The sequence below is a fragment of the Grammomys surdaster genome, unplaced genomic scaffold (genome assembly GCF_004785775.1).
Source record: "Grammomys surdaster isolate TR1022 unplaced genomic scaffold, NIH_TR_1.0 363, whole genome shotgun sequence".
Lineage (NCBI taxonomy): Eukaryota > Metazoa > Chordata > Mammalia > Rodentia > Muridae > Grammomys > Grammomys surdaster.
In genome coordinates this window covers 3,792,642-3,805,257 of record NW_021604782.1, presented here as the reverse complement: position 1 = coordinate 3,805,257, position 12,616 = coordinate 3,792,642, and the positions used below count along the sequence as shown (strand labels likewise).

Sequence of the window (12,616 nt, the reverse complement as noted above, 5' to 3'; positions counted from 1 at the left end):
CTGCGGCTGCCCTCCATCACAAGAGCATATCCCATCTGACTGCGTACTGCCAACCTAGGAAAAGAACACATTTAAACTATGGTCTCTGCTGAAAGTTTATCACTATGCACCAGTTTAATACAGAAAACTACAATTCAAACCTGTTAGATCAGGGATTATCTGGAATCCTGAGTATATACCCCTGCACACACTGACACCTTTCTCCTCTCAGATGCACTCCGTCCTTTCACCGTTCCGTCTACATTTCTCCTCTACAGCTCATAATTCCTACCATACAAGTTAGTTCATCTACATTACCCTCACTGGGATCTCTTACAGCATTATGATTATTAAATTAGTCTTTAAGACTAGGTTAAATTCAGAGAAGGAATGTTTGTGCAATTAGTATTTCCTATTCAAAAACCAGCCAATCTCAAAAGCAAGCAAACAAACAAAAAGCACAGATAAACTAACCCCACAAAAACATGTAAGTATAATTTCACTTTCAAATGGATTCTTAATTCCCAAATTACCATTTTTTCAACAATTTTATGTATCAACTGATAGAATTACTTGGTAATAAAAATACTACTTAGTACTACAAATACAAAGATAGGATTCAAAGAACACTAACAAAAACCTCAGCTGGCTGTTATACACAGACAAGTGATAATTCGTGATGGAGTTTCACATGGTTAGACTAACTCTCTCCTAAGACAATGTTACCAAACTATCATGGAGATAAAGTTCATGCTGAACACTAAACATAACAGCAACAAGACTGGCAATAAACATTCACAGAGTGTGAAATGCGTCCCAACTGCTGTTATAGGTGTGTCAGAAGAATCAATCCAGGTAATCCCTATGAAGCATCGAGAACATCAGCATTACATTTTAAAGATGTAGAAAAATGACTAAGGTTAGTTGACTTCTTGAGAGCACAAACACAGAAAAATTCAAATCTATGCAGTCTAGCCTTGAGACCAACTATTATTCTTTGCCAAAGCAGCAATATGTGCTATCTCTTATTGTCGTTAAAGATGAATTTGTACTACAAGAAAATAATTGTTTTCAATAAGTTAGCAAATGTAACTACTTCTTGCTAAAGTCAAATATACTATATTTCTTTAATATTTACATAATGTTCATTACAGAAAACTCTTGCAATATTTTTCATTTGAAAGTCCCCATGTAATAATGTATTTACCTGGCAAAAACTTCAAAGTTTGCAGCATCTGTCTTTCCTGAGTGAAATCCACCATTAAATGGGTCATGTTGTCACTGACTTTCGGTTTCAAAGAAAGGCGAAAGGCAGAAGCCATTGTGACTCTATGGTAAACACAGACATACTTTTTAAAATAAATGAATGCAAAGTAACAAATTTTATATAATTTATAAGATTAAGATAAAAATTATTTCACTAAGTGACTGTAGAGACTCTAATGCAGGCAGTTAAACAAATTTTCTCTGTCTTTTGGTAACTAAATCAAAAGCTAAAATTCCATCCAGTTTTCTAAAATTTCATAGATATCACAATAACCAATATCTAATATAAATAATCTATACAAGATCCCAATTCACCTGAAGCTCTGTGTCCACTCTCACTTCCTAGTACCTAGGCTTACTCATTTCCACCAAAGCATGAGCCTGTTTCAAGCCTTCTCCCAGGTACTGTTACAGCATGTCCTCTCAACAAAGGCAGACCTGGCATTACATACTGCAATCTTCTGAAGACCACAAACAACAAAGGAGAGAACTCAGATCCTTCACCGTGAGTGCCATACCATCAAGATGTTACTCCCGTCTCTCAGCATCGACTGCATGCAAAGATGCTTACGAGGAGAAACAGCCTAGTAGATCTGTGTGTCATAGAATTAAGAAGTGTTCAATAAACACTCAGATAAATGTGAAGTAAAATACAAAATAAAGATCTAACCAAATCAGATATTACTTTATCAGAAGAATGGGGGAAGTTCTTAGCAAAAAAACCTGAAAATTAAAAGAAACTCCTATGTTGCTGTAGAAAGGAAATCCACTTAATTGTGCCCGTTTGTAATTGCTTTCCCTCAGCTATCCAAATGAATGGTTTTCCCACACACAAGAGAAAATAAATGTATTTAAACAACTTGTTAATCATCAATTTCAATATTTTCACATCACAGTAAATGTCTATAAATATCACAGTCAGTTCTGTAACATTCTTGGAGAAAGAAAGATACAGATGTCTATTCATCAATGTTCTCTTCCTAGTACATGGTATGAGAGACAATATAAATAGAGCTACAGGAACAAAGGGAACACCAGGCCTAGCCAACTGGACCTGTTACCAAGAGGTCAACCAGATGGAAGATGGCAAACTTGCTGATGAAAAGCTATTGCTATATTTAGTTACTTTACTTCATTTTTTAAAAAATTGAAGTAATCACTGTAATACAACAATGAACAAGCAGAAATTACTTTAGCAAGAAGAAAGTGATATATTATAAATCAGCTCATGGGAAGGCAGCTTACATGTCTGAATGCTTTAGAAACCAAATACGCATTGCACATTCCAAATATACAGCACAAGCTGTTGGTTCTCAAGGACTAAGATCTTGGCTATACTGGTGAAGAGTCAGGACGAAGGCTCAGCTGTACACGTAGAGCCCTGAGTATTTTCTGACTTAGGAGTTCCTAAAGCACTCTACTGAGATGAGATAGTTCCAGATGCTCAACAGATGTGTTTCAGCCTCACTGGTTTCTTTAAAACTAATGAACTTATTGCTTGATGAGAAAAGCTGAGGATTTGAGAATTTTAAATCTGAAACCAGTAAAATCTACAAAAACTTGACATAATCAAAAAGGAACACACACAAAAAGAATGCTCCCCTCACAATGCAATAGAAATGCACTTTTTTTCCTCACTTACAATAGGAAAAAATAAGAATAATTTCTAGTCAAAGTAAAAACTTATATGAAGGTGGCAGGCAGAGGTGGCATACGCCTTTAATCCCAGCACTTAGGAGGTAGAGGCAAGCAGATGTCTGAGTTTGAGGACAGCATGGTCTACAGAGCTATTTCCAAAACAGCTAGGGCTACACAGAGAAACCCTGTCTCAGAAAAAAAAAAATCAAACAAAAAAAGTACATGAATCTATTCATATGTATGACAATATTTTCAAAAAACTTAAATTTATTTTTAAACTGACTATATTTACCCTGACTAAAAATTATTAAAAATCCATAATATATTGATTACAAGTCAGCCTTAAAGCCCAAACTAAAAATCCAAAATTGATAAGACGGTCTCAAACCATGCTATTTGTTGTGTTTTTATTAATTTGATTTTCCCAGATTATCTCTTATATTAGCAGTTGAATTAAAAGACTCTTTCCTCCCAGTGTTATCATGGTCACCAGAAAATAATTACAAAACAGATGAGCATATTTAATCAAGTTAAAAAATAGGCTAAGACCTAGAAATACTCTTCAGACAAGGAGCAAATGCTCTGGTAGCCAAATGAACAAAGAGAACAGTGTAAGCTTTAAACCAAACAAAGAAGAAACACGGACTCTGACTCCGGGATACTGATGGAATCACATGGAGAGGCTGGCCAAGGAGGAGAGAAGCTGTAAAAGCTGGCATTAAAATTAAATTCTGACAGACAAACCTGAACAGAGGGGATCAGAAGAAAGATGAGAGCTGAGAAAGCACAGAAACAGAACCTTGAAACGAAGAGGAGATAGTTCTTAAGTTTCTTTTCAGACAGCCCAAAACCTAGTTAGGATTTGATTTCTTGGCCAGAAAGCTCAGGAAGCACAGTGAAGTGTAAAGGAGTAGCTAGTAAGGAGTAATAATCTAGCCTGGGTAAGAGAGAGTTGTTTCTGGAAAATCTCAGCAAGCAAATCTACTTTGTCAAAGACTTTCCTCTTACCCACCACTCCTCACATAGTAATTCATTCACTGAGGACAGCAGGGAGTACTACAGTCCTCAAAACTTGAGACTTGAGGCAGGAAGAACTCTGGACTCAAGGCCAGCCTAGGAAACAGGGTGAGAATCCATCTCTTAAAACAAAAAAAAAAAACTCAAAAAAACAAAACAAAACAAAACAAAACAAACCAGCCAAAACAACAGAACTCTAGTGACCTTCTGATATTCAGCACTTTCAAGAATGAACCACAACACTAATCACGTCATAATATAAAATCTGCAAAAAAGGACAATAGTTTTGCTTTGACTCTGTGTAAATTTGCTCCATACCACCCCCTATCCTCCCACCATCAAACAACCAGTAAAAAAAATACAGTAAAAAAAATTCTCTAAATTAACAACAGACACTGGTTTTCACACAATCCATAATGAGTATTTCTGTGAGTTTCCTCATAAAGAATGAACTGATCTAGACTTGAAGAGACTCAAAAGTTGTGCCTGTCAGAGAATCTCATGATCCTGAGATTAAAAAGCCTTAAGTTATAAACTATAGACAAGGCTCAGTGAGTAGTAAGCAAGTCAGTGAACACAATCCAAGTGTTACCTCAGCCCCTTTAACACACACATTTGTTGTTCCAGCAAGGGCTAACTGCCCTTTTATGTTCCTGACTGCCAATGAGAAACACCTTTTTAAGCCAAACTACTTAACGATTTCCTTAAGTGCTTTCCTCAGTATAAAAACAAGATAGTAGAGGCAGGAGAAGAAGAAAGAGGTGGCACCAGAACAGCACAGGAGAACTCAAGGTGTTAACCAGGACAGCAGTGAATAGCTTCATCAACTGAAGACACCAGGCAGCACTCTGAAAACAAGATCCACTTAGACTTAAGAACAGCAGCAAACACTGCATCTTAGCAGGATGCATTTTTAAGTCATTCAAAATAGATCGATATTCAATACTAAACTAATTAAGAACTATTCTAAAAACTAAAACTAACTATTGTATTAAACCAGAAATGAAATTCTTTTAGAAATATGCAATTTCCACAACTTAAAATGTGACTTTAAAAAGTTTACCAGTTATTCTATGATATACAGAGCACATTTTCTTTACTTTGTACATAGTTATCATGTTTTGTTATGTTAATCAACAGAATTCTAAGAAAAGTGGCTTCTGAATTTCATTTCTGACTTCAATATTGACAAATAAAAAAAATATAGGTTTTATACCATACCTATCCTTGATCTGTCTGGCAGCCTTGGAGCAAATCAGGAAGAAGAGAAAGAAGGTAGTTAGTGCTTTTCATGCAAGTTCAATGGCAGCGACATGCAAGAAAAGTTAGGATATAAACCCTGCAATAGATTAGTTCATATTCATCAAAAACATAAATTACAAGAAATTTATATAGTTCATGTAAGCCTGATAATGTCAGAACCACAGTAGAATCCAGACCCCTATATCAATCACTGCAAAAGTAGGAAAATTTAATGTTCCAACTAGCTTCATGGAACAATAATTGTGGTTTTTGAACATAGGATTATCAAATACGCCTACACTTTTATCAGTCTGATACATTCTTCAACTAAATTTCCTTACAGCCCAACAGCTCTTCTGCATATGAAAGTTTCCTTGCTAGCATACAAAACTAGACTGCAACGCTAGAAGCCTTCACTCCCAAGAATGAGTTCTAATAGTAGAGATGCAGAGAAGGACGGATGAGAGAACATCTCTTAAAAGGAAGGTTCAGAAAAGCTATAAACTTACACATATCGTACATATCTTCTGCTTTTGGTTTTAGAAAATGAAAATACAAGTTTAGAAACGGTTCATGGTCATTACCTGATACTATAGAGTCACAGAACAACAATGAAAACACACAAAGCTGTTGTCTCTATATATGAATTAAGTGTAATATATACAACGAAAGACTTTCTTCCATGCTAAGAAGCACAGTTAACAATTACAGCTGACAAAGATAGCTGCTTTGCGAGCATTCAGCCTGCTAACAGTAATGCTTAACTGAGTTCAGTTGAATGTAAATTCTGTTTCTTCTTTCAATCCTAGCATCGTTTCTACTTGCTACAGGCCATTTTTATACCCTCAAACTAGTTAGGCCTGAGCATCTTCTAAATTAAAGAACTAAGACTTGAAATAGATTGTAACATGCTCCAGCTCCAGCATTACAAGTGATTAAGGCTTTGACCTTGGATATTAATTATTTTACTTCTCTACTAAGGGATTTGGGTTCTTAATGCTTTTAAGAACAAAAAAGCCCTTTTCAAGGTCCACATACTACAGCCAATCCAATGTGGTGGCTTTCTGATCTCCTTAGGTCATGAACCTAGTTTGGCACAGTCCCTTTTATAAGGAATGTTACATTACCCAACTATTACACGAGTTTTGAAAGTTACTGCCATGGCAGCTGGAACTGAAATAATTTTCATATAGACGTGAAATTCAGAAAGGAAAAGGACTCTCCTCTGTACCCAACACTTCTTTACATACAGAGGAAGCTGCTGTTATTACCCCTTCACTTCTTTCTTCCTTCACTTAAAAAAGAATATCAGATTATGAGTTTTAAAGGCATTAACTCAGTGCCTCTTACTTTTCTCAGAAGTTTGCTTGTCTACAGAGAATATGTATTACGTTCTTCTTTCTCTGTGCTGTTAGGTGTCACTGAAACAGCCTTCCCTAACCCTAGTGATCTGAAACCTCTGCTGAGCACACCTGGGTAGGTAAATTAATTCCAGGCTTAGGCAGTTTGCCTACCGACTCTCTCTACCCAAACTCTCTAGTACACAGCAGGACTCCAGATCTCCTCAGCTTTCCTGCTTTATCTTATTTCCTGATGGCTCTGAACTGCCAGTTTCCCTCACATGACCCATCTATAGGAACATCACTACTGACTGAGCATCGATGCATCATGTCACCTACCATACTGTGTGTGAAGACAACAGAAAAGGAACAAATGAGAAAGCAAACAGCCTACGAGAAACTGCTGTCCTGTGTGTTCACAGACAGTACACATTGAACATTCTGTCGTCTGATTTAGGTTCACATTTATTTTACATGCACCTATAGATGTAGAAGATGAGAAATTATCCTCTACAAGAATCTAGAATGGTCCAACTTTAAGAAGTATCTTTAAGTAGAGAATAAATTATATTTTTCTAGAAATTCTTCTTCCAAAGATAGTCATCTAAAAAGTATACTTTACTATATACTTCCATTCCTCTGCTTTAATTACAAGAGTGATAATTTTAAATTTTTGTATCTCTGAAATGCAAAGCCTAGAATTTTCCAGGATTCTGCTCTATCATATTTACCTGAATCTGTATGACTCCACTCGGCCAACCAAGAGGACACCGGGTGAGTGCCTGGCTTCCTCTGGTGTTACTGTGCAGTGCAGCACTGGAAAGCCTCCAGAAAGCATCATTATTTCTATTGTCTAATCCCATCTGCCAACACTTCACCTCTGTGTTTGGATTGGAGATGCCCTTTCCTTCCTCTAATGTGTCTCATTCTCTCTTCCCTTTATCTGTTAACTTTCTTGTTTTGTTTTCTGAGTTTCATACTATAGTACAGACTGGCCTCAAACTCACAGCAATCCTCCTGCTTCAGCTTCTCAAGTACTGGGACAACATGCCCGAGCTAGTACACGTAGCCTCTGATTTTTAAATTAATAATCACAATCCTTTATATATCAGATTTAGGAACTTGTCACCCTAGGCCAAAGTTACTTAAGTAGAACTACAAGGGTAGAGGAGTAATTACAAATAATTATTCATAATTAACATAAACAAAACTGGATCTTTGCCTAACCTATTTTTAATCTGCAATGAAAAGGTACAGAAATTGTTGTAAACGTATCCAGCATTTTGACTACCTTATGGCTTCTATATACTTTAAAAACCCAGGGGCTGCGGGTGTGGCTCAGTTAGTAAAGTACTTGCCGAGCATGCATACTGCCCTAAGTAAGCTCCAACAGCTTAAACTGAACATGATGGTGTGTGCCTGGAATCCCAGCCCTCGGGCAGCAGAGTCAGGAGGATTGCAAGTTCAAGGCCATCTTCAGCTATGGAATAAATTAAAGATACTTTGGTATGCACACAAAACCCTGTCTCAGAACAGGCAAATATAAACAACAATAAGACTAGACTGTCTTCATAAGAATTTACAGAATAGTTCTTTTGATGGCTAGGATCATTGTTTGGCTCTTTGGCCGTACTCAGAAACATCACTGTAATGGTAGATTTCCTGACTGCTTTGTGGTTGTCAATATGGAACCACTGTCAAACCACTAAGATTACATTTACACATTCATTTTCAGGACTGTAGGTAACCTGGGATAATTTTCTCAAATAATCTTACTTCCTGAGCCACAAGGCCCATGTCAAACTCACTTTAATGGCAGTGCCTTTGCTAACTACAGCAGAGTTGTCAGTGTTGGGAAGAAGTGATGCTTTCTCACAGCAAACATTGAAAAACAAAGGGCGGTTCTCAGCTCAGTGCTGATGTGGCCTTTACAGTAGCCCAGCCTTGTCCATGAATGCGTTTCCTCGTGCCAGTTCAAATAACTTTTAATCCTTCTGCTTCTCTCTGAGCATGGACTGTGGGCACATGGGCTTCCTCGTCTCACCTTCTCTTCATCAGTTTCTCATCTGTCCATCAGAGGAGGGCCCTGCTCCCTGCAGAGGCTTCCAGCCTTTCCTTTGTTGCTCCACTTTCCACATATTGTGGTAGTCGACTTCATTTGTATTTTCCAGCCTGGCTGCTCTGGTCAGATCAATCTTTATCTTTTCTTCTTGGGGCTTCTTTTTCTTATATAAATCCAAAAGATAATCCATACCTTTTATGGTATATTTCAAAATACTCATTTTGTGGCATGTAGCATCATCATAGGCCACAAGACATAGACTCCAGGATGTGAAGCTCCTAATGCTTGAATCTCAGGGACCTACTATCTCTGACAAAGACATTTCTTCCTAATATCCCACCCCCTTACAGGATGAAAAAATGAAAAAAAGGGGGGTATCTCAAAATGTTATTTTTCCTTTAGGTAAAAATACTAACCTTGCCATGTAAGAAAGCAGAGGCAGGAGAATTTCTGTGATCTTTAGGCCATCTTGGTCTACATAGCCAAGTCCCAGGCCAGTCTGAGCTACAGAGGAAAATCTTGCCCCACCCTTTTTTTAAGACCTTTGGAAAAGAACTAGTTACATATTCTCTCTCTCTCTCTCTCTCTCTCTCTCTCTCTCCCTCTCTCTCTCTCTCCATATATATATATGCATATATCTGTGTATGTGTATATATACATATCCATATATATGTTTGTGTATTTAATCTTTTTTATAAAAGTAGTATTTTTCAAAACATATGATCAGGGCTGGAAGAGATGGCTCAGTGGTAAATAAAGACTTGCTGTTTCTTCAGAGGACCTGGGTTGAGGTGCCAGCACCCACAAGTGTTTTACAACCCCTGTAACTCCAGTCCAGACATCTGATGCTCTCTTCTAGCCTCTGAGGGTACAGGACATGTACACATACATATATGCAAGCAAAACCTTCATACGCTTAAAATAAACACATGCTCACCTAAAAGTAAATAGTCTGAAACTAAGTACAGTACTCCTTACAACTTTAAAGCCAGGCACATTAGTACAGCAGGAGACTACATTTCTCTAAGACACCAACACTTACAAATAAAAGGCCTACTTTAAGGTATGTTTAATAAGTACTTCACTCATTTGTAGTTGTGGTCAAAGGTAAAGCCTGCTTCTGTTAAAGTCCCTCTCTTTCCCAGGCATTCCTGACCAGCCTAAAGAAGGACCTTCTCCCAGCCTTGGTCTGCAGGTTACTGACTGAGCTCCCTGTCTCATCTGCTCTTCTCAATGCTCAAGAGACTGACATACCCTGAGCAGTACTCCATGGGAAAGCTACTGTGAGTGAGAAAAAGGAAATAAGCCCCATTTTCTTTTTTCATCTGTGATCAAATGCAGAAGACATTGTTCCCCTTTCACAGTATCCTGGAGCTATTATTCCATTGTGGGCACTCAAGGGTAAGAAATCACTCTTTCCCTTTTAATCTGACAACTGGTCCAAGACTTGTAATTGTTCTGGCCAGTTCTTTTCATTGGAAGAGTTTAAGGTTTGAATTCAGGGTAAGAAGAGGAATTTTAATTTTGACAGAGGAAACAAGCACTGCTCTGCAGGCTAAGTACTAGTAATGGAGAAACCAGAGTTGGTGGAATTCTGGCTATTTACCTAATGATTTCACACACCTGATATTTACCTGAATAATTTACCTTCATATCTCATCTGAACTTTTCACATATATTTACTATCAACCAAACTTCTAATATTCAAAAAATAAGGTGAAGTACATTCTAGAATCCTACCACATCTGTGCTGTTTTTACTGTTCACTATCATCAGATCACATGATGCTGATAAGTGGAGCCCTTCAAATCCAGATCTCAGGCTAGGAATAGGAACAAGACAATTTAAAATAGTAGAACTTGAGGATAAAGAAGTATAAAGAGAATCACTGTATGGTTTTACCAAAGGCTATTTTTTGTTGTTTCCAATTATATTAGCCCAACTTAAGGAGTTTAATATGGTATGTTTAAAAATAGTATGACTAAAAGAATTGTTTTCCACAGCTTTATAAAAATTCACCACTATCTACTAATTGTACTTCAAAGTTATCCACACTATTTTGTCAGTAACTAAGCATCTCAAGTAGGCCTATAGAAACTTATGCCCTGGCTCAAGTACTGAAGAGCGGCTAAAACAAACTGCCTATAAGCATATGAAAATGTGGCTTATTTAAATTGAACATTAAAGAAAAACAGAACTAAAATAATCAATTCCTGACCCCAAAGATACATACTACAAAAGTAGATGCTTTGAAATAAGTGAACATCTTGTATTTATTTTATTTAGCAAAACTCCAAGCCCTTTTCAGCATCAAAAATGACAAAATACTTTTAAAAATACGCCTCAGTATACTAGGATAGGGTTTTCTATTTGTCTGTCTGTTTACTTGGTTTTTGTTTTGTTTACCTTTGAAAATTCTTCAGGTTCCTTAATATCTAATGACCTTGTTGCAAATTCTAGTAGTTCTTCAGAGTTCTCCAGGGCATTGTTACATTGACTAAGCTGACTCTAGAGGAAAAAGCACAATACCCAGGTCATCATAACGTACTTTGCAATCTTATTTAAGCCAATCTTAAATATATGCTATAATAAATTTAAAGAGATGGGACTAATTGGATAAATATGCATTCATGGAGCTACTGAAAAAAGATAATTACCATTAGTCATATACATGACAAAACTGCCTCTTCTATAATTTATTATACACAGCTTAACCAGGGCTCGAGAGACGGCCGGGTGGATGGTAGCATTTGTGGTCCAAGTGTGACGATACGAGTTTGTCCCACAGTGGACAAAGAAGTGACTTGAAAAAGATGCCATCTGATCCACACTCACACATGCGCGCGTGCACACACACACACACACACACACACACACACACCCTGTCCATCTCACTTTCACATATGCTCACACAGAAATATTTTTAAAACTTAATTACATGAAGTAAGAGTATTGAGTACATAATTTAAAACAAGAGGAAAAAATAAAGCAATTATAAGTAAGTGGGATGAAATTAACTTAAAGATTCTTAGAGTAGTCAGAAGACTATAATATATACTAAAATCATCTATTTGCAGAAAGCAACTTTCTGTAATAAACACTGAAATTTTTGATAATGTTTACTTAACCTAAGCTTGTTTAAAGAAAAATAAAAACAACCAAGAGTGAAAAGGCAAAATACAGAATAGGAGAGAACTTTCCAAGTCATATCTGTCAAAGGTTAATATCCAAAGCTCAGGATTAGGTGTGAAGCTAAGCAGGGCATGTGCTTAACATATACATAACCCCTGGCTGGCTTCAAAATTCTGGTACAGCCATGCTGAAAGCAAAAATAAAAATATAGCTAGAATGCATAAAGAAAGCCTGTAACTTTAAAACAATAAATAAGTTACTTAATAAACATAAAAAATGAATAAAAATTTCCTCAAGGAAAATATATAGACATTAACAAGCACACAAAAACTGTTCCATCTCTCTCTCTAGTCACTAGAGAAATGGAAATCAAAACCATATCAAAAATACAGATTCATATCCAACCACAGTGGTACATGCCTATAATACCAGCACTTGGGAGGCAGAGGCAACTGGATAACTAACTCTGTTAGTTCAAGGCCAGCCTGGTCTACAAATGAAATCCAGTACAGCTAGATCTACATAGCAAGACCCTGTATAAAAAAAAAACCCAACAATCAAATAAACAAAAATAGATTCATAGCCTTTATAATGTCTGTCACCAAAACAAAACAGCAGGAAACAGATGTTGCTAAGGATGGGCAACTGGAATCACAACTGGAATCATTGTGCACAGCTGGTGGGATTTCAAATGGTGTGGGCAGTGAGGAACAGAGTGTGAGGCACCTCAGAAAACTAAAAGTGCAGCTGCCACGTGATCAGCACATTGATGGAAAAAACGGAAGGGAGTGTCTTCAGATGTATCTGCCTGTCCACACAGTGCAGCACCACTCACAACGCAGATGCAGCTCAGAGGCCACACAGAGAAGACGGGCAGTGATGGCATGGCCTATAAAAATGTTATTCAGCCATAAGGAAGCCTGGGCTTGTGCTAGAGCAG

General features: G+C 37.1%; 1 protein-coding gene across 1 annotated transcript in view; it reads right to left on the bottom strand.

Moving 5' to 3' along the window:
• Fsd1l (fibronectin type III and SPRY domain containing 1 like) overlaps window positions 1-12,616 on the bottom strand; it is a 63,640-nt gene that overhangs the window by 33,686 nt on the left and 17,338 nt on the right. Inside the window, exons 4-6 of the mRNA XM_028779965.1 lie at window positions 10,951-11,052; window positions 5,122-5,144; window positions 1,187-1,308 (exon numbers count right to left, since the gene is read on the bottom strand). Of these exons, the coding sequence (XP_028635798.1) occupies window positions 1,187-1,308; window positions 5,122-5,144; window positions 10,951-11,052 (247 nt within the window). The remainder of the gene's footprint in view (window positions 1-1,186; window positions 1,309-5,121; window positions 5,145-10,950; window positions 11,053-12,616) is intronic.